Raw genomic sequence first — 23,337 nt, 5'->3', positions numbered from 1 at the left:
AAGGTCGTCTTCAAAACCTTACAAGTGTCGACTGGTAAACATTTAAGAGGATAATAACAGTGAAATCTTTCCAGCTTGGAACAAAAAACACTAATCGTTTTAAAGCTGTCTTTGTACCTGTTCGGAGCTGAGACTTGAGTCATGAACCTGTAAATCAGTTTTAACATGTTTAGGTCAGAATGTGTGTTAAGTTGGAGGTTTGGTTGATGAAGGTAGATTTTAACCATTTACAAATACAGTTTAAAGTACTCTGTAAGGTTATACAACAGCAACATCAGTTGTCAAACAAGTTAATATAGTATAGTTTGTGCTTTACAGTCAGGAAGGGTAGAGGGGTAGGGGGCAGTTTGCGGCGGAAGTGCTTCACGAAACTTTTTTATCATCATCCGGGTTACTGAATGGTCACAGAGGATCCAAGATGGCGACCCACATGTCGAGATGTAGAACCTGGAGTCGCGTTCAAAGGTAGATTCGGTTTAAAAATAATTGCTCTTAAGTCAGCGCAAGACTAGAGTTAAAAACAGGGGAACTACATCAGCGGTACATTCAGTATTGTCGGTGTCAAGTCTCTCCCTGACAACTGCAGCGTCATAACTTCTCTACGTCCTCCTCACCACGATTAGCTCGCTCGGTTAGCTCGATGCTAAGTGTTAGCCGTCTAAGAAGCTGAGGTGTTGCTGTCAGGATGGCTAATGTTGCATCATGAGTAAATAAAGTCACCGGTGTTTTAGCGGTTGGCCGTAGAGATAAAGACGCTACATTTTGTGGGTGATTCAGCTGCTGATTTCCCCGTTTGTTAGACTTTAACTGATACCGTTTTAAAGAGGGGATATTCGTCTCAAGGTTGTTTCTCCTTATTTTAACTACAACTGAGAGGTGTGTTAACATTTAGTTCACCCCATTTATTTATACATTTTAAATGAATGTGGACTGAATATGAAGAAACACCACTCGGTATAATAATAACTTCAACATGACCACACAGTCTAATCAACAACTCTCTTTGAAACACTGAACATCATAACTTATGTCTTATTCAGACGGCATTAGGTTTAGCTAGGTGTACCTAATAAACTGGCGTTTATTCATTTTATGTTACATGTTTGACTGCAATGCACAGCACAACTTAACAATGCATAACACTATAGACAGCACAGATGGTTGACACGTTAAAGGTACATTTCACCGACAATTCTTTAATTTTATTTAGGAAAATTCCAAAATGTACAGTTAGAACAGAACCTACAACATCTTAAAAAGGTTTATTAAATAAAACATTAAAGTTTACGGACAAAGACCTGAGGCGTTGTTTCAAACAGCACACACTAAATATTGAATGTGTGGCTATTGTTCTATCTTTCGCTCAAGTTATGGATTTAAACGCTGTTTTCACAACTGGCCTAACGTCGCTAAAACTACTTTAAAGGAACGTTTGCTTTGTTTTTCTCAAAGGTTTGGGATCTCAGCTTACAGAAAATACAGCAGTGGTGGCCGATACCCGAACATCTGCCTCTCTGAACCGCTGCCTGGGATCCCCAAACCAGTATTCGCATCTGGGGATGGCCTGGAGAAATATGAGACCAAGATCACTACTCTAGAAAATGGCCTCAAAGTCGCTTCCCAAAACAAGTTTGGTCAATTCTGCACAGTTGGAAGTAAGTTGCAGCAATTCTATGCATTTCATAATATCCACCTGTCTCCTGGATCTGGCTCAAGTGGATCAAATGTTTGTTCTCTTTCTTTCTTCTTTTTTTTTTAGTTTTAGTAAATTCTGGATCCAGACATGAAGCAAAGTACCCGAGTGGGGTAGCACACTTTGTAGAGAAACTCGCCTTTTCTGTAAGTACGACACGGTGAAGACCGCAAAGAGAAAAGTCGAGCATGTTGAGTCACGTGACATGATCCTTTTAAATCTGTAGTCCACAGCTCAGTACGGGAGCAAAGATGAAATCCTCCTCACGTTGGAAAAACACGGAGGGATATGTGACTGCCAGACATCGAGGTACTCTTTCAGCACAATGTCCGTCTGTGTCATAAAACGAATGTTTGTGTATTATTATTATTATGATTATTATCATTACCTTCCGTTGGGGAGCCTTTCTTCTGTTGGAGAGTATGCGGATAGAGCGGCTGTGTGACGCGTGATTCTTTGTGCTGTGCAGAGACACCACCATGTACGCTGTGTCTGCTGAAGTGAAGGGTCTGGACACGGTGGTCAGTCTTCTCTCGGATGCTGTTCTACAGCCTCGCCTGCTGGGTAAGTCCACTCTCCACCCTCTTACTGGTGTTAGTATTATTACTTATACACTTTATACTCTTACTCTTTCTGTTGTAATTTACTTTTTCTATTTCGGTTGAATTTTTACTTTCTTTATTCACCTTTATACTTCTGTTATCTTTGATCAAACTGACACAAGAATGTCCTCCGGGACTAATAAAGTTCCATCTTCTTAACTTGACTTGACGTACAGAGAAGTGTCTGTGTGCCTCCTGCCTGCCGGCCAGCCTGAGATTGTCTGTGTTCGTCTCCTTGCAGATGACGAGATCGAGATGACCAGAATGGCGGTACGCTTTGAGTTGGAGGATCTGAACATGAGGCCAGACCCTGAACCTTTACTCACCGAGATGATCCACGCTGTGAGTCTCATCATTGGTTTTAAACCCTCCGGCAGCAGCAGCAGCTCCCTGTGAGACAGAGAACACATTTATCCCGGAGACTGTTATTGATATTATTCAAAATAAGTTTGTTCTGAGATTAATCAGTGAATGGAGTAGTACGCCTTTTGATTCGTTTTTTTTAGTATGTATAATGTCACAAAACTGACATCAGATGTTAGCAGAAATCTCAGGCTATATATTACCTGCAGTACCTTTTTTTTTTTTTTTTTTTTTTTTTTTTTGGTAGAAAAGATTTCATAATAATATGAATTGAAGAACGGCAAACAAATGCTACATTTGTCAAGCAAAACAAACGTGTTTTTTCTGTATAATTTAGTACAATGATGAATTAATTACCTAAACCATGACCACCATCATAACGTAATCCTTTCAGCCTAATTTCAACTTTCCCATCGCTGCAGATACCTCGTAGTCATGTGCTTCATTAAAACAAACTAAAACCTGATTTTTGTTTCATTACGAACCGTTTGTGTTTTGTGTTGTCAGGTAACAGATTTTATTAAATGGCGGTTGCCTGTTGGCTCATGTGTTCGACCAATCGGCTTACACTTACGTCACTCATGGTTTCCTCCTCTGAAGCAGGAGCTTAAAACAGCTCTCTGAGAACTACGACCGCTCCTAGTCCTTTGCGGTGTGGGACACAATAAAAAAACGTCGGTTCTTAGAACTGTGATAAAGTTCTAAGAGTATTGTTCACTGTTTGTTTCCAGGCCGCGTATCGAGGCAACACGGTCGGACTGCCTCGCTTCTGTCCCGGAGACAACGTGGACAAGATTGACAAGAGCGTGCTCCACAACTACCTGCGTAACTACTACTGTCCCGAGCGGATGGTGCTGGCCGGCGTGGGCATCGAGCACGAGCAGCTGGTCGAATGTGCCAGGAAGTACCTGCTGGACGCCAAGCCGGTGTGGGGAGCGACTGCTGTGGCCAACGTGGACCTCTCTGTTGCTCAGTACACCGGCGGCATCGTCAAGGTGAGTCCAAGCTTTTGGCTTACGAATTATGTTAGATGTGCAACAGTATTAACTTCACAGTGTTTTAGGAGGGGGAAATCTATATTCTTCTTTTATTCTGTTAGATGGAGAAGGACATGTCAGACGTGAGCCTCGGCCCCACCCCGATCCCAGAGCTCACCCACATCATGATCGGCCTGGAGAGCTGCTCCTTCCTGGTGGGTGTTCACGGTGCCCGGCTGTCCTGAAGCGTCTCAACTCAGGCGGCCGATACATGCTAGCTACGAAGCTCCAAATATTTAAAAATATCTCTTCGCAGGAGGACGACTTCATCCCGTTCGCGGTGCTCAACATGATGATGGGTGGAGGTGGCTCCTTCTCGGCAGGAGGACCCGGGAAAGGCATGTTCACCCGCCTTTACCTGAACGTGCTCAACAGGTGAGCGTCTCACAAATCTCAGCGCGACTAGTCGATTAAACGTCGCTACCCTCGCTATCGCCACCAGAAATACTAGTCGGTTAAGCACATTTGAATTAGATATTCGCATAATGCTGTCTCAGCTGTTGCTGTGGAGAGCCACTGCTTTTCCTGCTGCAGCGTTTGAGACCGTAAACTCATGTTCACAATGTTTACTGAGGCAAAAGAAGTAGAGACATTTTCTCATAGACTTCTGCAAGCGGAGGAGTCGCCCCCTGCCGGTCAGTAGAGAGAACGCACAGTTTCAGACACTTCCGCATTGGCTTCCCTTGGCAGTACCTGAGGTTGTCGCCTGACTAAAACTAGCTTACCGGCTAGCTAGCCGGCTAGCATGTATGCTACAGACTCAAGCTAGTGGCTTAGCGTATCAACAAAGTGGTGACTCTTCTTAGACCACACCCCCTTCCGCTGGCGTTTTGTCAAATATTACACCACACACCGGGTTCATGAGGTGTATTCTTACTGGGCAGATACACGTTGATTTCAACAGCATTTAATATACAGTTTTGGTTATTAAAAAATGTGATTTCAAATGGCTGTTATATACTCCATATTTTGACTTTGAAACTAGTCGACTGCTCTCAGTTTAAAGAACATTTAGCGGTCAGGAACATTGTTAGTCACTGATATAACGCCAGTCAGTTTCACTCATGGTCTTGTGGTTTTCCTTGTCTGCTGTAGGCATCATTGGATGTACAATGCCACCTCCTACCATCATAGCTATGAGGACAGCGGTCTGCTGTGCATCCATGCCAGTGCAGACCCCAGACAGGTTGGTGCCGTCTCAGCACAGCACAGCGTTCACATGTCTTATTGTCCCTTTGCATCCAAATAGGACTTTTTATTACCAATCCGTTAAATTGATATTCCTCTAAAACGTGTTTACAAAATGGTGTTCTGTTTTCGACGCGTGCTCATGGCCTCCTGTTTGTTCATGAGGTCTTTCTGTGTTCTTATCGTTGCTTACGTTCGTCTCCAGGTGCGGGAAATGGTGGAGATAATAACCAGAGAGTTCATTCAGATGGCAGGCAGCGCAGGAGAGGTAATGGCTGTGTTTCACTATCCGGGGCGTTCCACCACAACTTAAGCGATCTCGATTAAAGAAACAATGGAGCTGTACCATTCTTGGAGCATTTTTTTTTTTCTTTCCTCATTTCTCATCTCCCCCCCCCCCCCCCCCCCCGTACGTCCAGATGGAGCTGGAGAGGGCCAAGACTCAGCTCAAGTCCATGTTGATGATGAACCTCGAGTCGAGGCCGGTTATTTTTGAAGATGTTGGCCGCCAGGTTCTCTCTACGGGAAAGAGAAAGCTGCCACACGAACTGTGTGATCTGATAAGTGAGTACTGACCAGAATCCAGCGCTCGTGAAATACCTGTTAGAGGTACTTGTTTTACTTTATCTTTTTGACTCGTCCACTACTCATTTCTAGGCAACGTGACAGCCAGTGACATTAAGAGAGTGACCACCAAGATGCTGCGCAGTAAGCCCGCCGTAGCAGCTCTGGGCGACCTGACGGAGCTGCCGTCGTACGAACACATCCAGGCCGCCCTGTCCAGCAAGGACGGACGTCTGCCCCGCATGTACCGCCTCTTCCGATAGTCGTCGCTGTAAATATACTGGAAGATTACGCTAGTGTTCCCTCCCACCACAGAACTTGATACAGATCACTCTGGGAGGGGACTAATACCCGGGCTCTGGGCTGTACCTCTGAGAGTGGAGATTGTAAAGAAAAAGTTCCATTTTACTCCTCAGTAAGCTTTTGTCTATCTACAGTCGGAGTATCTATTTATTGATTGTGGGCAGGAAAGCCTCATGTCATTATTCATTATAGTACTGCAGGAGTTTGGTTTCAAAAGGAACTATTCGCCCCAAAAAGCCCAAATGTTAATTTTTTTTTCATTTCAAAACCCCAATACCAACCAGTTATGTTTAACTTTATGAATGAATGACTCTGAAGTAGCACATAAGCGAGAGCAGAGAGCGGCTGACATGCCCCAGCAGTGTCTAAACTGTTCTATTGAGCTGTATAAACGTTTCACAGAGCTGCACCTTGAGCCGTCTCTTTTTCCAGAGTTGACGGGTCGGAAAAAAAACCCACTTCATAAACGTAGGATATCTACACAAAGTGATGGTTAAAATATGAATAGTTTCACTGAAATCATGGTTTCTGTCATCGTGTATCAGTAAGTGCAAAGAGGTTGAAATCTAAAGTGAAATCTGTAACTATTTTTGTATTTTTGTGGTTGTGTAGATGCCCTTTCAAATTTATTTATATATATATATCTATATATATATATCTATATATATAGATATAGATATATCTATATCTATATATATATATAGATAGAGATAGAGATAGATATATATCTAGATAGAGATATATAGATATATATATAGAGATATATAGATATATATAGATAAAGATATAGATATATATAGATAGAGATATAGATATATAGATATAGATAGATAGATAGAGATATAGATATAGATAGATAGATATATAGATATATAGATATAGATAGATATATAGATATAGATAGAGATAGATATATATATATATAGATATATATAGATATATTTTTATTTATTTATATATATAGATATATTTTTATTTATTTATATATAGATATATTTATTAAGAGGATAAAATTAAGAAATGGTTTTGTACAAAATTCAGCCAACAAACAAGTACGTTTTCAAACTTTTATTTTGTGATGTTACATGAGGGTGACTTATAAAAATATGCAGATAAAGTTAAAACGTCTTAAGGAAATAAAAACAACACTGACAGGCACTTTTTAGAGCAGACTATTCTTCATGCTGGGAATGCAATATTCATTAATATGTTAACTTACGTACGGTACATCATTATATGTTAACTTAACAGTACATGTACAGTGGAGATGAAAAGGTAAGGCATCGAGTTACAGTTAAAGTTGAAAAGGATCACTTGGCCCAATAAGAGGAAAGGTAGCGACAGGCGTTGAGTGTAAATGATCGTTTTTATAGCTAGTGAGTTCCTGCAAAATAGTTAAATATAAGCTGTCAAATACATTTGTTCTCCCTGAAATTCAACAGTAGCGTGTGACGAGTAACAACCTCCTGACTGAAGCGTTCAGCCGTATAGCGTCTCCCTCCTACAAAACGAGCTTACAACTGAATTCAAGTCAAAATCGACCGATGGCAGACGCCGAAATTACATTTAAAATGCGCCACCAAAATACAATTATGTTTTTTTTTTTTATGTTTGAAGACTAATTCACAAGGCATCTGAAAAGAGGAAAACGTAACATTGTGGTTCATGATGCTTCGGAAATACCTAAAAGAAAATAATGAGAGAATGAATGCAGTAACAGAGCCTTTAAGGTTAGATCAGTTCACACCGGAGGAGCATGTGACTGAGGAGTAAGCCACGACGGCAGCAGCCCCCCTTCAGTCTCAGTCGTGTTTGAGTAGAGGGGGCTGAATAAATAAAGGCCAGAGAGAGTGTGTGTGTGTGTGTGTGTGTGTGTGTGTGTGTGTGTGTGTGTGTGTGTGTGTGTGTGTGTGTGTGTGTGTGTGTGTGTGTGTGTGTGTGTGTGTGTGTGTGTGTGTGTGTGTGTGTGTGTGTGTGTGTGTGTGTGTGTGTCCTCAAGGTCCCTGCCCTCAAGTACAGCCACACACGGACAGTTCCCAACAATGACCAACAGAGGGCGCACTCTGCTCAGTCAGCAGCAGCAGCTCTGGGCTCTGTGAAGTTAAGACAACTCTGGCTTCCTTTTGTTCCGCCTGCCTGGTTTGACGTTCCAGTGTCTGACACGGGTTCAATCCACTCCGGTCTGGAGAGTTTGTGTTTAAGGGTTCAGGAGATGGTGCAGATGCTGCTGCTGCTACTTTGGTTCTTCATGGCCTCCCTCCTCTTCAGCTCTCTGGTGATCCTCCTCCTGATACCCTCCAAGTACACGTCTCTGTCGAACTGTCCCGCGCCCAGTGGAATACTAAACGACACAAACAAATGATACACACCTGACTTGTGAAGTCAAAATAAAATGACGGTCAGTGGGACTCACTTGTCTCTGCCCGGCCTGAGTTTGACCTGGAAGACGCTGATGACGGGCCGGTGGTCTGAGGTCTTGATGCTGGAGCAGCTGGTGTACTTGACCACTTTTATGTCATCAGCCTGCCGGCTCCTGAACAAGATCCTGTCCTGTGAACACGCGGAGAGGCTTAACCCGGCTGAGAGCCACAATATGCTGAATGTCTGGCTTATTATGGTGGCTTCATATTCTCTCTCTCTTTCCTTACTGTGTACGAAGGCGTTCTCTGTTTAGAAGTCGTGTCGTAGATATCACAGCCGATGTCAAACTTGTATGTGGGGAGGAAGTGTATCGGTGCCTCTTGGAAACCTTTAAAGATTGAACCTGGAAGAGAAAAAAAAAACAACACAGCACATTCGCACGGTGAGAATCAATCAAACACACATCGACCTACTTCTATAAACTCTTAGAAATGTTTTCACGGAGATTTCGCCTCCCAACATGCGAGCGTACCGTCCTTCATCTCCTTGGAGAGCTGGTCATGCTCCAACAGAGGGCCCATGTCTCCGCCCACAGCGCGGTTCATGATGGCCTCCACGTCGACCCGGTCTTTACACAGCCGGAAGTTAAAATCTCCAAACCAGAAGACCTGGTCGAATCTTGTGGTGACGTCGGCTACAATTAAAAAAAAAGATGATCTTGTGATCATTAGACTACCGGCCTTCATTCTTATCGACACCAAGGCTTTAAACTAAGTACTGTACATGAGCAACAATACATTACATTCTGCTGTCAATAGAAGGATCACAGAATGGGTTGTAATTGCTACAGTTAAAATATATTTGGGGAAAAAGAAGTAGCAATTTGTGCAGAGATGCGTCATTTGTGAACTGACAAGAATCCAGTAAAGGAATACCTTGTTTAAGTTACATTTGTCTTTATAAAATATTATTCATCCCATTCCCAGAATGTTCCACAAGATGATATTTCAACCCAGAATATGAGGCTGACTGCAGCGGGTCGATCGGTTAAAGTTTGATCACGCTGAAAACGACGTCTTACATGCTGTGGAGCGATACGGGTTGGTGTCCGGGAGGCCTTTGGGAAGAGCTAGAGCCTCGACGATCTTGTTGTAATCTAGTACTCTCTCGTAAACTTTGGCATCTCCGGCTGGAAGCGGAATCAGAAATTAGAAAAAAACGTGGAAGACTGAAGTTTAAATGCAAATATAAAGCAGTTTATGGTGAGTGTTAAAACAAAAACATGCCTATCCTAGAAAGTCTGGAAAAAAACAAACTTTAGTACAAATCTCCACCCTGGTGACAGCCCCTTGGTATAAGAAATCGCTGACTCGCTGTCTTTCTGGGGAAACTACTCACAGGTGAAATGGGATGTGATGAAGAGGAAGGAAGTGCCAAAAAAGGTCAGGGCGATTCCCACAGCCCCCTTGGTCTTGATCTGAGAGATGATCCTGGTTGTGACCGTGGCGTGCTCCACCTCTGCGTAGAGTCAACAAGCACAGAATGTTGTGGTCAGTGTCAGAGCTTGAACAGTGTAATCAGACAGATTCAAACATAAAGCATGCGCAGTGTCCATAGAATACACATGTCACCGCAACAAAAATGCTTTTTAGCGACATTAAAGATAATATGATGTAAGCAGGGAGCGAGTTTATTACCTGAGCAGAACCAGATGAGGTCTCTTCTGACAAACACAGTGAGATACAAAACCCCATGTGACGCTGCATATAGCATGACGTAGTAAGGGCCCAGAGTCTCCTGGAGACGGGTCTCCCACTCCTTTCTGCACACACGTGTCACAGTCACCATCAATCATAATAACTCACTTTAATTCCGTGATGATGATTCAAATCAAAAGAAATTAAACACAACACACTTGTCAGGACAGCCCTCCTGGACCCCGATAATATAAAAGTCTTGTGCAAATTCAGAGTCCGTTGGAAGGAGGAGATCATCTAAGTTTGTCGGAAGCCCCTGAAAACGACAGAGACTCGGGTTACAGCTCAGTAGTACGACTTTAAACGCATCTTAGTCTGTGAGACGCAGTAGAGTCACGGTGTCCTCCGCTAACCTTCTCTCCCTGCATGTTCCAAGTGGCTACGTAGACGCCCACTCTCCTGTCGGGGAAGTGGCGGTCCAGCTCCTCGGCCCCGAGCAAGGCACCGCTGCCCAGCACGCTGCCCTCCAGAAAGCTCCTGATGAGAAAACACACAGCGGGAAAGGAAACGTCAGCACCTTTCTTTTGGTATGAGGCGTCGGTAGGCGAAGCTTGGTCACAGCTCAGACCGATGCGGTGCAGGATCTTAGGTACTCTTGAAACAGACCGGGTCTTTAGAAGCCTTCTCTCTGACACCGGAAAGAGTAAGCCTTCCAAAAGAGCCTCCACGTCCCTCCTGGGGATGACATCATCTCTACATGGTCATGGCGCTTACTGTACCTGTTCCTCACGTCCTGTGGTCTGATGGGGCTGAGCACGCTGTAGGTGGACCTCATGGAGTTGACAGAGGCACTATCCGACCCCATGTTCTCCAGAAGCCGGCTGTCGCTCAGGTTCCTGTGGAGTCTCTCCCCGAGTTTCTCTCTGGCCAACACGGCGTAATCCAAACAATCCCTGTCAATCCTATTAGCAGCCCTCAGAGCGGCTGACGCAAAGCTCTTCTCCAGGGCGGGCAGCGTCCCTGTGGGTTGCACCGGAGACAGACGCAGCTTGGTGGGCCCCGCTCGGTGGTCCGTGGGGTCGCTCTGCTGACTGTGGGGCCTCCTTTCACACTCTGAGAGACTGCTGCCTCTGTCCCGGAAGACTGGGGATCCTGTCGTGACAGCAGAGAGGAGTCTCGAGTCGGAGTCCCGGTCAATCCGGATGGGGGCGTCATCGCTGGGAACGAACCCACCTGTAGCCGTTTGGTCCTCTTTAAGGGAGTCTGTGGAGGAGCCGGTCTCAACCGGGTCACTCAGACTCTCCTGGCTGTTTCTCAGCCTCCTGGTTCTCACGGTCTCCTCCACTGAGACACTTTTGCTGGACTTTGACAGCCTGGGTAGTGAGGGTGGCCGAGGCTGATACGGACTGATCTCTCCCTCTGCCTTTCTAGCAGTGAGTTTAAGGGCCTCATTGTGGTTCTTGCAGGATTTGGGATCTACCAAGGAGGACTTGACTTTTTGAAGTTCACGAGACCGGTGGATCGGGCTGTGCTCTCCATTCTCAGTCATCCTCTTGTCATGTCCGAGAGCAGCTTCGATCAGGTGGGTGGAGCGCGCTCATCGCTCACTGACATGCACCTGAACACACAGGACAGAAAATCATTCAATGAAATGTTGGCCTTTAAATTAGCTATTTTCGCGACGTAAACCATACAAAGAAGGTTAGCTGTATAACCCGTGGACATGCTTGTTTCCAGTCGAAGACAGTGTCCACAGTCGTTAAGCTTGCAGCATTAGTTAGGGATAGCATTGTGCCATCTAACTATCTTTAGTTATCGTTTAATGAATACTAGCTGCGTGAGCTAGCTAATTATGCTAATGGTAGCCTTAGCGCTCTAAATTAGCAAGAGTCCGAGACTGAGACGCGTTGTCCTGTTGTCCAATAACTTAACACAAGCTCCGTGATTTCTGCTAACGAAACTATCATCCAGCCAGCACGTCACGTTTACATACAAACTGACGTTACAATGCTAACTTCAGCTAAACTTCCAGCCTACAGCAGTCAGAAAAGCTAGCTATAACATGCTATAAAGGCGATATAACGTCACATGCTAGCTCAGCTAACGTTTGAACGTTTAAAAGACCGTATTAATAAACGGCTAATGTGGGTAGTTTCCGTCTCGTGTAACTCTCTCATTGTCATCACGTTGAAATAAAGTTACCTCTGGTGTACCGTTTGGTTTCAGAGCGGCTAATTTAAGAGTAGCTCAGTTACTTCCTTAGCAACGTTTGACAACAGATTTTGTTACCAAGACAAGAGAGTCATGACAGAGAGCAGAGCATTCGTCACAGCGCCCCCCTCTGTTGAGAAGTGAAAGTACACCCCACTCAAATGCTCTGCATGTTGTACCGTCATTATCTCTTAATGGTTCCTGTATCCTAAACCTTTGTTTTTTGCATTAGCAAAAGAGAAACAACAAGTGTTTACTATATTGTTTTGCAGCTTGATATTTTCCCTTTCTTGTGCATGAAATCCTTGATTACAATGTGATTACTGTATACAAAAAAAATCTATTGTTGTGGCAATGTCAAATAAACTGTGAATATGAGGTGATAATTATTGTTATGTAGAAAACTGAACCGGACAATGTGCTTCACTTACTATTGAGACATTGTTTCTTCTGATTGGACATCATTCATGAAATTCTCATCCACATAAGCCAGTTTATCAAAGACTATGTCTGTCTTGAACCATGGCTCTTGCCTCCAGCTAGTCTCCTAAATTACAAGGTTATTTATTGTCACTGTTGTGCACACACATGAAGAAAACATGAAACAGAACTATATGATATGTAGAGGGAGGAAGAATTGATTTAATTACTGCATCGCTTTTTTTAGTAAATTAAAGAAAAGGTCCAAGTTTAAAGTTGTGTTAAATGACTAAAGGTAAAGGTACTGTTAGGTATCATATCTAGAGTTTTTACATTTTTGCAGCATTTGGCTTATATGCAAATTTTCTTTAAATGTCGGCTTTCTTATGGATCAACATTTCATCCTTCATATGTTAGGTAATACTATACTTACCATTTAAAACATGCATTAAAGCGACGTGGAGTGCTTTAATAAGCAAAAGGTATCTAAACTGTAAAAAAAATCACTTGAACAGGGTCTGATACACCCACTGTATATTAAAAACACATAGAAAGTAGAATGTTCCAACAGCCTGATTAGATCTAAAGTTAGAGTTCATTATCACAGAATAACCTCATATATTCCTGACTTCTGTTTTTATTAAATGTCTTATATTGGTAGAATACAGAGGGATTTCTCAATGCTTTTTACAATGGACACTATTCTGCATTAATCAGAATATTTCATTGGGATGTGACTTTAACCTGAAAATCACCCCCAAAAAATATGTTTTAAAATGCATATTGGTAGAGGTGAAATCCTAAATTTTAGCCTAGCAAAAGTCTTTATGATGTTTAAGAAAAGTATTTGCCAAAGACATTATAATTCATTTTTATTTCCCTTACATGATTTAACAACCATTTGCCGTAATTCATGTATTTTTAATTATGTTTATGTAAAATTAAATGTCACCTAATTACTGACTTTTGTTTCATTTACACATCAATACAATACAATCACCGTCAAAATCACTCACGCGTTTCTTTATTGTTTATTATTTAATACCATTTTTAACTTTCAGGAAGTTATTAGTTATTAGTTATTAGTATGCATTTACATGTAGGTCAGTCACTGAGTGTTATAGCATGAAACTTACAAACATGAACATACAAAAACTTTCCACATGCACCACTACGAGCTAAATTCAGCGACTTTGCAAATGACTCAATATGTGATTGAAAAAAAAAAAAGTACGTTCTTGCTGACAAAACAGCACAATGTCAAGGTGTGACATGCGATTGCTAACCCTTTCACCCTTTCACCCTTTCTGTGACGGCTGAAAGGGGTTCTGAGCCTGCCGGCCGCTGTACATGTGGACAATCCCTCCATATTCTGTGCATTTCTATGGCACTGTTGCTGGCTCAGGGGGTTTAGACAAAAGGGCCGGTCTGTGCGTCAGGTATAAAAGCAAAGGGTTAAACCAGGTAGAGTTACAGTTCGGTGCGAGAGCAGCAGCAAGACCAACAGCAGCAGCAGCAGCAGCCCACTGACCAACAAAATGACTTCCACCGGAATGAACACCATGAGCAAGGTAAGCTCGTTCTGTTAGTTGTCATTTTCACAACTGAACATATTTAAACGCGTTGAGTCATGCGTTTTTTGAGCTCATTGTTTTTGTTTTCGGGCCCTCGATTTGACTTTTTTGGTTCACTCTGACAGCTCTTACGGTGTCATTTTGGGCCACAGCAGGCAAGCTTGTTTTCATTGAAAAAGCTCTGTCTGCACTAAAGGGCAGACAGAGAAAGTTACCCACTAATTGATAAACATATGGAGGCTTTAAGAGCTGAACATTTCCCTCAAAAGTTGGTGAAGACCATAAATAGAGCTACAATAAGAGTACATATTGGACTTACATTCATCAAGTGGACAGAAACACAGATCCAAAAAAAAAGGCTAATGTTGCTCCATATCTTCTACATGTGACACAATAGACACATGTAGCATGACACCTGTAACCCTCACATGTGCCAACCAAACGCTGTCGCCCTCAGATCATCTTCTACGAGGAGAGGAACTTCCAGGGCCGCTCCTACGAGTGCATGAGCGACTGCCCCGACATGTCCTCCTACCTGAACAGGTGCCAGTCCTGCAGGGTGGAGAGAGGCTGCTTCATGGTGTACGACCGCAGCAACTACATGGGCAACCAGTACTTCATGAGGAGGGGCGAGTACTCCGACTACATGAGCATGATGGGCATGAGCGACACCATCAGGTCCTGCCGCATGATCCCCATGGTAAGATCTTGCACCTGGCTAGATTTACTCTAGATGACGTCTCTAGAAAAAGGCAATTCTTTTTTTTTTTTTTTAAACGTTCTGAGCTAAACCCACTTGTCTTCCGCATCACAGCACAGAGGATCCTACAGGATGAAGATCTACGAGAGGGAGAACTTCGGAGGTCAGATGTCTGAGCTGATGGACGACTGCGACAACGTCATGGACCGTTACCGCATGTCCAACTGCATGTCCTGCAACGTGATGGAGGGCCACTGGCTGATGTACGAGCAGCAGCAGTACAGAGGCAGGATGATGTACGTGAGGCCCGGCGAGTACAGGAACTTCATGAACATGGGCGGTAGCGGCATGAGGTTCATGAGCATGAAGCGCATCACCGACTCCTGCTACTAGACTCTCTTCGCACTGAATAAAACTGTCATAACCTAAACTGCTGCTGTGTTTCAGTCTCTTTTTTATTATTTATTCTGAGTACTTCACACAGTGTAATCAGAGGTGGCCAGACTTCTATTGCTGGTTGTACCTTAAAGGGAATTCACAAAGAGAATGCGTGTAAGATGAGAAAGTTTCTCATTTTCATGAAATAATTTGCTTCTTCTTAATTTTATCCCCCCCCCCCAATCTAATTAGCACTGCAATGCACTACTTTATATTGAAGTTTCTAATTAGTTGTTTTTTTTTTCATATACATATAGCCATTTCTGCTCATTATATGCCCTTTTTTTTGCCATGTAATAGTCCAGTTTTTACACTTACAACATTTCATTTGTGTGCTTTAGAAGTAATGTTAGGTGAATTTGATTACCTTTGGAGAGAGCCAAGCTAGCTGTTTCCCACCTGTTGCTAGTCTTTGTGCTAAGCTAACCAGCTGATGACAGTGGCTCAACTTAGAAATTCTTCTTCTAGTCTTTAAAGCCCTTGATGGTTTGCCAGCCTTGTATATTTGTGACCTGCTCACTGACTAAAGTCCAGTCAGGTTGGTTTGTTTGTTTTCCATCCCCCAGACTTTCTTCCAGCCCTGTTCATCCCCTCCATCCTACACTCCCGGCGTGTTCATTGAAGCCTCTGTGAGGCTTACTATGTGCTTGTGTTCTCTTCAGGAAGTGCTCCAGTCATTTTTGCCTGCCTGTCTAAACTGTAAGTAGAATAAGATCCAGATCTCCTTCTTTGATGTGATGCAGTTAAAAGAAGGATGGTACATTAAGACAGAGTGCCAGAAGTGTGAAGGTAGATTTCCATGTGTTCTGTGCAAATGGAGCTGTTCAACATCTGTGAAGCCTTTTTGATTTGCAGCTGAGGAGCAGCGATGGTGCTGCTGCCCTACTTGTTGTAAAGCAAAGCTTGTGTCAGCTGAAATCGCGGCACGTGAGCTGGAGGAAGTTTAGTCTGAGTCCGAGCGGAATTCAAACCGTTGTGTCTACGGCCTGTCGTAGTAAACTCGGACATTGTCACATAAACAGCTGAGACTCTCTGAATAATATTAGCGCTGCTCCCATTTGGCAACAGTCTCGTTCAGAGTTGATATGAGATGTAAATATTGTCTTTGGAGCGTCTGGGTTTGTTTCTGCTCGACTGAGCGTTTCCTTCGGTCTTGTTCCTATTAGGAAGACAATAACAGAGCAGTCACACAACCAGAGTCTGGTCATTTTTCACTGAAGTTACATATTATGCATACATGATGATGATGATGATGATGATGATAATAATATGCAAATGGAGGATAGATTTGGTGTACACATTCATGTTTCCTGCAGGATGAATTGAAATCATTTTCAGCCCGGTAACACAGAGGGAAGCCAAACATCGTTCATTTGCATATACCACCCACAATGCAACAATGCAAAGCCGGTTGAAAATCTGCAATGTTACCTTTAATCAGGGAAATATCAATATTAACCTTGTGGATTGCCACAGAACTTTGCAGAATTGCTCAAGTATTGGATGATTTGTTTATACATTTGGTACACACATATATATATATATATATATATATATATGTCCCACTCAGGATGAACTATAACGTTGGTGATCCTGTGATTTCTCATCTCACACCATCATCTATTCTCTATCATTTTTGCCAAAATTCCTGCACAGCTCGTGACATTCCTATCAGCCTCAGCTGTTCTTTATATTTCCAAGACAAAATATACTTTAATTAAACTTTTATTAAAAAGATAAATGCAGACAAAAGATATATTATAAATCACTGCGTATCTCTAGGTTCGGTTTGTGTTTCACGCCTCAGAGGAGGATTAAAGAAGCACATGCCTCTCTATCTTTCTTTCTCACTCTTTCTTTCTCTTTTCCTCTCTTCTTCCTCCAGAGAACGGCCAATCCAGCGAGCGAGCGGGGAATCGATGCCCTGATACGAGATTCAGCCTAATGAGGATCAGAAACATCTTAATAAAGACCCATAATCCACCACTTAATCCCTCATTACAGAATCATCTGCATTCACTGGTCCTGCTCCATACCGCCGCAGCGACGGCACATTTAGGTCCATTGTTCTACCTCGCCTCGTCTTTCACCCAGGGCTGCGTCTCCCTTTGTCTCCCCTCGGTGTCAGTTATATTTGATCCGCTCTCATTAGACTTTCAGACGAGATGAGCAGCAGGGCCTGGAAATAGTGCTTTTGTGTGCACTTCTATGCTATCTCCCGTCTGAAATGGAAAATGAGACATATGCTTAATGAGGAGGGGATGGACTGGGACCTGCAGTCCGACACACAGAGAGAGAGACAGAGACAGAGACAGAGAGAGAGACGGATATAGGCAGCGTATTGTGTGACCGATGCCGTGAGACGGCACACTTTCCAGGCAACGTCTGTGTCGATGATTATAGACTTCTGAGAGTGTGAAAATGACTCGAAAATAAAAGTGGGACAGATGGATTAAAGTTTAATGCTGAGCCCTGGAAAGATTCTGAGAATGTGTTTTTAGTTTAGCGCAGCAGTAACACAAAAGTTGGAAGTTTACCCAAGTTTTTGAAAAAAACTATACTCTAGTTCCTGACAGTACAGAGAGTACATACTTAACTGTCCAGGGATTTATCTACCAACCCTCTTGGCATATTTATTCCTCTGGTGTCATGATCCCTTCAGTTCTTGAGTTTCTACCTCGTGTTCTTTCGTATCCATCAGTCAAGCAGCATGCTTGTATGAGTCCTGTGGATGGGAATAGTTGGTATCAAAATGCCAAGTGATATTAGCCTCATCCAGACACGCTCCAATTTGGACTAACGAAGGAGGTTAATGTCGAATTATGTGTCGAGAAAGGAGGGGAAATCTCTTTTCCTGGTGAGGTGGTCCTCTGAGGGTTGGATAATTAGCCCCATGAAGGTGCAGAGAAGGCTGATTCTTTAAACCGCACCGCCCCTCCCTCTTCATTATTCTGTGTACTGAGGTGAGTATGAGGTGGAGGGGGATAAAACAAAACAAATAAGACTCATTAAAGGTACCCGTGTGGCTACAAATCCCCCTCTTGCAGTATGCTAAAGCACCACAGACATCATTAGCTCCGCACAAAGGAGCCGTCGTTATTCTGCCTGGATATATGAACGCAGATCAAAGACCGCAATAGTTCATCGTCTTCTAACCCGAGGCGGGATTCTCAAAAGCAGAGCTCCTTATTTTGGCAGGTTTCCATTTTTTTCCACCCCCCCCCCCTCCCTGTTCTCGGCAAGTGGAGAGCCAGAAAATCACTCTACATAGCACGAGCAAATCTGGAGATGAAAAAGCTTAAATGATTTCTCCAACGATGCACCCGTGGCATTATATTTGTTGTGAAGAATGAGGGTTAACAGTTGATGCTGCTAAATAGACGAGGGTTCTTTTGTAGTTCCATAAAAGAAGTTTGGTAAAGGAAAGTTCTTCTCATGTACAATGGAAACTTCAAGCATCAAGAGGCCTATATATAAAAAAATTTTTGCCACAGTCGCAAGTCATGGATCTAAAGATGGCAATATGGTTCTGTCTGCCGGTTGGTCAACAGCTGTGGTCAACTGTTGGCAGGATAAACTGCTCATTTTGGTGATCCTCTGACTGATCTAAATTTAGATTTGTACAGGGTGATGACCAAATACCTGCAAAACGAATGGCACCGCATCCGTCCCAGCTGCTTTTGAGTTTAGTGCGTATTAGCATGCTAACAGGCTAACTAAGATGGCGAACGTAGTTAACGTCATACCTGATTAACAGTATGTTAGCGTGCAGATTTGCATGCCTTTTGATCAAAGTGTGTTGAGCCTAAAAACAGCCACGGACACTTTCATTTTTCTCACATCTTGTCGGTTTTGAATCCTACGTTGACACTGATTTATCATTCTATAACACCAACAACAACAACCACAATACAACCAAAATATGAAACCTGAAATCACTAATTTAGTTTCTGCGTAATTATTTTTGAGAATATCTTCCCTATGAGGTCGTTGCCAGCAGCACCACTGAAATATTGTAAAGATGAATTGAATTAAATGCTCAAATACTGCGGACCTGATTCTTATATAATCTGCTGGACTGGACCAACACGTCCCGGCAGTTTAAAGTGTGAAACAGCGAGTCACAGCGGCTGAATCCTCCCCGGAGGTGATGTTTTGCTCCAACACGCTGCGCGTAATCCACACCAATCTTCTGCCTCATTTCACACACATTTGCATCAGTGATCCTCTGGGTCCCGTCCCCACGACCCCACGACCCCACTGATCTTACGTTGTCTAATAAGGGCGGTGTAATTTTTCTCTTCTGGTTTGATGGCCTCAACGCACCTTGACAACTTGATCTCATCTGTGCAAATTGCTCCATTTACATCCCATATTTCCCTTCTGCTCACACGTAGACGCTGATTTTTTTTCTTTTCTTCTTTCTTGAGCTGTTTATAGAGACAGAAGCAGGTGCAGGGGTTTTCTCCTCGGGGCAGCTGTCACAAGTGTAACTGCTATCAGACAGAGAGAGAGAGAGAGAGAGAGAGAGAGAGAGAGAGAGAGAGAGAGAGAGCGTGTGCCAACAAACACGTTGTTCTAATCACACCTGATAGCATCTGCAGCCAGCAAGCACACGTCGAAGGCCTCGGGCTCTCCGGCAGCGAGCTGAATGATAGACTGCAGCCAGACGTCACAGCACGCGAAAACAACACACAGATCAGTACAAGCACAACAAACATGGGAGTAAACACGCAGACGTAACATGAACACATGTCCGCTGCTTACATGTTGTAGATAGATGTATGTTGAAGCCTCTTGAGGCATATCTGTGATCTGTGATATAGGCTTTGATGTTTATAAGTAATATTTGAAGTACCAAAGTACATTAATTTGCATTACTGTAACACAACCATTGCTGGAGTATTTTTATTTTTAGAGTATTTATAAAAGTCGGTAATTTTATCTCAAGTATTGCAGACCTGCTCGCACTATTTCAAGCAGCTTCTCTGACAAAGGGGAAATAAATTGTTACATAGAAATGCATTCAAATTATTATTATTATTATTTTCTGTTCTGGTTCTGTTTTTTTTTTTTTTAACCTTGGCATATTTTTTTTTTTTTTTTTAATTAAGCACTGATTTAATGACCACCCGTCCAGTACGCTAAGTGAACCAAATCAAACACACCTGAGGTGTTACCTGAACAGGTGCATGCTGGGTCAGGCTAACATGCTACATGCTAGAATAATGCTCATGGTGTTTAACTCTGCAGGTGAGAGCGTCTCTGCTTTGCTGTAACGTGTGTGTTGCTGTGTGTTCATACAGATCCGTGATGTCTGCTTTGGTGATGTTTTCTTCAGCTGTTGTTTCTACAAGACGTGTCAGGATATTTTATTTATGTAGCTTTATTTATTATCGGCCATTTTGATTAATTGAGTTTTGTCTCTTTTCTGGTTGATTCTAGTGAAGCTGCTCTGAGGAGTGAGGTTGTATGTATGATTGATACAAATTGACAATAGCTGCGTAGTGTTCCTATAGAAATGTAATGTTTGTTTGAACATAAGGGCTCATGATGCTTGGAATGTACCCACAAGTATTTGGCCTTTTACTCTTTTGTGTATGAAATCTTAATCTCTGAAACAACTGTACTTATTGAATAAATTAGGGCTACAACTGATGTTATTGCTATTATTATTTTAAAGGTATACTATGCCCTAGAATAAATGTATTGGGGCAAAAAGGTACAATATTCCTCCTTAACAACTAGAAAGGTGCATAAAATGAAACTTGTGAAGCAACATTCAAGTGTCTACTGAAGTGAAGTACTTAGTAACCAAGTTTGGATCATTTTTTTGTTGCTTTTTTTCTTGGATTTGATATCAGTCTGTCTCCTAAATCTGCTCGGACTAACATAAAGTTGCGCTTACACCAAACCCACAGTCTTCCTGTGCTTCTCTGAACCATCTCCTCCTCTGTTTTCCAGCCATCCCTGATAATAACTCAGCTCTGTACAGGAGGAATGTGGGCTCTGGAGCTGCATGTGTTTCCTTGTGTTTGTCCTTGCCGGTTTCTTCCCAGTGTTTGTTGCAGTTGGAAGCCTTGTTTAAAAAAAAAAAAAAAAAAAAAAAAGAAAGAAAAGAAACATATAACACCAGATACCCAGGAAGTGGTGAATAGAGAGTGGATGGGGCAGTAATGGGAGAAAGCCGGGGGGCTTTTGTGTCCCATTGTCCCCTCAACACAAACACACATCCGTGCTCACAACTCACCCTGCACTGGTCAGCGGTAGTGGGTTCAGACTCTGGCCTCTGGCTCGAGTGTTGTTATCGGCACCAACAAGGACAGCACCACTGGCTATGAAACGTTTTGAGAAGATTCTCTTGGATGAAATGGGTCTTTGGTCCCGACCGAAATATCTCAGCAACTAGCTACTATTTGTAGTCTATGAAGTTCTGTGCAAACGTTCACATGGAGCTGAACTCCTTCAGTGGAAACCGCTGCCGTGCTGCATTTGACAACCATGTTGAACCGAAAAAGAAAAGACTGTGAAACCCAAACACTGGCCTTAAACGTGTTAACAAAGATTGTAGTGCTGAGGGAAACTGCAGTCATGATTCTCCCTCTCAAATTAAATGTAATCGTTTCATCCATCGTCGATGCCGAAATAATGATTATAGCAGCTTTAAACGTTTTTATTTGCTGCCCTAGCTGGATAGCTCAACGAATCAATGTTCCCTCTGCGATGCTCAAATGAGGAACTGAAGTAATCCAACTCTTTATGACCCGAGAGTCTGCTTCGTTGGATTAACCTTTGGCCTTTGTCACATTATTCACTTAGCAAGTTGAGAAGGTAAACACGAAGATCACCAGTAGCTGAGTTCACTTGCTGATGAAGGGTCTCTGCTGTGAAGATGCTTATCACACTCAGTGGAACCAGATATTTTCTTTATTTTCTATTAATATTGCATGTTTTTTTTCCACAATAGAGAGCCCACACTAAGAGTTAAGCATGTTTTAGTATCTTTATATTCCCTTTAAGGATATCACTAACCACTGAAGTTGGACTCTAGTAACACATTCAGATGTAGAAGGCCTTTGACTGCGGTCAGGCTTTTAATTTATATGTGAAAAGATCCGCCTTAACCAATAAATCTACAGCCGGGGTCCGCGTCGGAGGCTGCTGACTTGACCTCAGGCGCTGATGAGGCCCTGATGACCCGCAGTGACCTCCGACCTCTGTCCTTAGCCCCGGCCTTTTAATGTAACCCCAGCAGATCAGCTCCATATGGTGGTTCAGAGAGGAGGGCCTGGTGGAGGCCACTGTAGAGTCATTTAATTATACGTCTCCCTACGCCTCCAGAAGTGGAACTTACCAAACTTCATGAGGATGATCAAAGGAGTTATTGACTGTGAATTATTCAGCTCCTGCGCAATGTGGTCGTTTCTTCCGTTGAAGCTTGGCTAAACTTCAGAGTCGCTTTCTGTTCGTGTTAAATGATAGCATCAAGTTGGAAGGAAGGTTTAGATTGTGCCATCAAAAACCTGTTATCCACTTTATCTCTGCCCTCAGTGATCCACTGGCAGGTTATCAGTATTTGCTGAGGCTGTGGCGCTGGCCTGGGTGTTGACACAGCTGCGGTTTGGGTGTAAACGTGTCCAGGATGAACCTGGTGCTGCCCGCCAGCCCAGCAGCTTCACGAAAACACAAAGACTGGAAAGATGTTCTCCCACCCCAATGTGTGAAACCAGTCCGAGGAATGTTCTTTGACCTAAAAAGGAAAATGTCTCTGTGATGAGTAACAATATTATCTTGTTAGACCTGCAGCAGTGCTCATATGATTTGAAAAACAACTTTTTGCTATATTGATAAATCAAGATATACCGTGTATATTAATATCATAGTTTTCAATGGCACTGTGCTCAAAGTACTCAGTGATTATAAGTATATAGTTACTTTAAGGATTACGATTTTTTTTTTTTTATTCAAAAACAAGGTATAATCTGATTAAACATTGTTTCAGAATAATCCCATGTTTCCTAACTTTTTCGGAAGAGACATCTCCCTTATGGACCTTAACTTTGACTTTTGGAGCATGATGATATCTATAAGGATAATAAATGCTTTGACTTGCATTGGAGTATTTTTAAACAGTAGTATTGGTACTTTAACTGAAGTAAAGCGTCTGAGTACTTCGTCCAGGACTG

General features: G+C 42.8%; 3 protein-coding genes across 4 annotated transcripts; 2 read left to right on the top strand and 1 right to left on the bottom strand.

The window, feature by feature from the left end:
* Positions 1-385: 385 nt before the first annotated feature.
* pmpca (peptidase, mitochondrial processing subunit alpha) lies at positions 386-6,159 on the top strand. Its single transcript, XM_068720828.1, has 13 exons — positions 386-465; positions 1,453-1,655; positions 1,760-1,839; positions 1,920-2,002; positions 2,163-2,257; positions 2,537-2,637; positions 3,390-3,653; positions 3,758-3,850; positions 3,952-4,070; positions 4,791-4,881; positions 5,089-5,151; positions 5,303-5,447; positions 5,541-6,159. Exons 1-13 carry the CDS (start codon positions 419-421, stop codon positions 5,708-5,710), a joined length of 1,554 nt encoding a protein of 517 aa, XP_068576929.1. The 5' UTR covers positions 386-418; the 3' UTR covers positions 5,711-6,159.
* Positions 6,160-6,803: 644 nt separating this feature from the next.
* Positions 6,804-12,078, bottom strand: inpp5e (inositol polyphosphate-5-phosphatase E). Of its 2 annotated transcripts, XM_068721080.1 has the most exons (11): positions 12,011-12,078; positions 10,588-11,426; positions 10,222-10,345; positions 10,027-10,124; positions 9,809-9,933; positions 9,510-9,629; positions 9,193-9,300; positions 8,644-8,805; positions 8,399-8,514; positions 8,164-8,300; positions 6,804-8,091 (listed from the first exon to the last, which is right to left on the bottom strand). In XM_068721080.1, exons 2-11 carry the CDS (start codon positions 11,355-11,357, stop codon positions 7,956-7,958), a joined length of 1,896 nt encoding a protein of 631 aa, XP_068577181.1. In that variant the 5' UTR covers positions 11,358-11,426; positions 12,011-12,078; the 3' UTR covers positions 6,804-7,955. The 2 variants fall into 2 exon arrangements, with proteins under 2 accessions (XP_068577181.1, XP_068577182.1); XM_068721081.1 differs by lacking the exon at positions 12,011-12,078 and having other exon boundaries at positions 10,588-12,000.
* A 1,486-nt stretch (positions 12,079-13,564) lies between these two features.
* LOC137879871 (gamma-crystallin M2-like) lies at positions 13,565-15,113 on the top strand. The gene is made up of 3 exons (XM_068720811.1): positions 13,565-14,010; positions 14,471-14,713; positions 14,828-15,113. Exons 1-3 carry the CDS (start codon positions 13,978-13,980, stop codon positions 15,104-15,106), a joined length of 555 nt encoding a protein of 184 aa, XP_068576912.1. The 5' UTR covers positions 13,565-13,977; the 3' UTR covers positions 15,107-15,113.
* The last annotated feature ends 8,224 nt before the right edge of the window (positions 15,114-23,337 follow it).

This window comes from Cebidichthys violaceus, unplaced genomic scaffold (assembly GCF_023349555.1).
Source record: "Cebidichthys violaceus isolate CVI_PGR_0920_01 unplaced genomic scaffold, fCebVio1.0.p SCAF_26, whole genome shotgun sequence".
Lineage (NCBI taxonomy): Eukaryota > Metazoa > Chordata > Actinopteri > Perciformes > Stichaeidae > Cebidichthys > Cebidichthys violaceus.
Note: the sequence above shows the minus strand (reverse complement) of the source record. Positions and strands in the feature narration are given on the sequence as shown.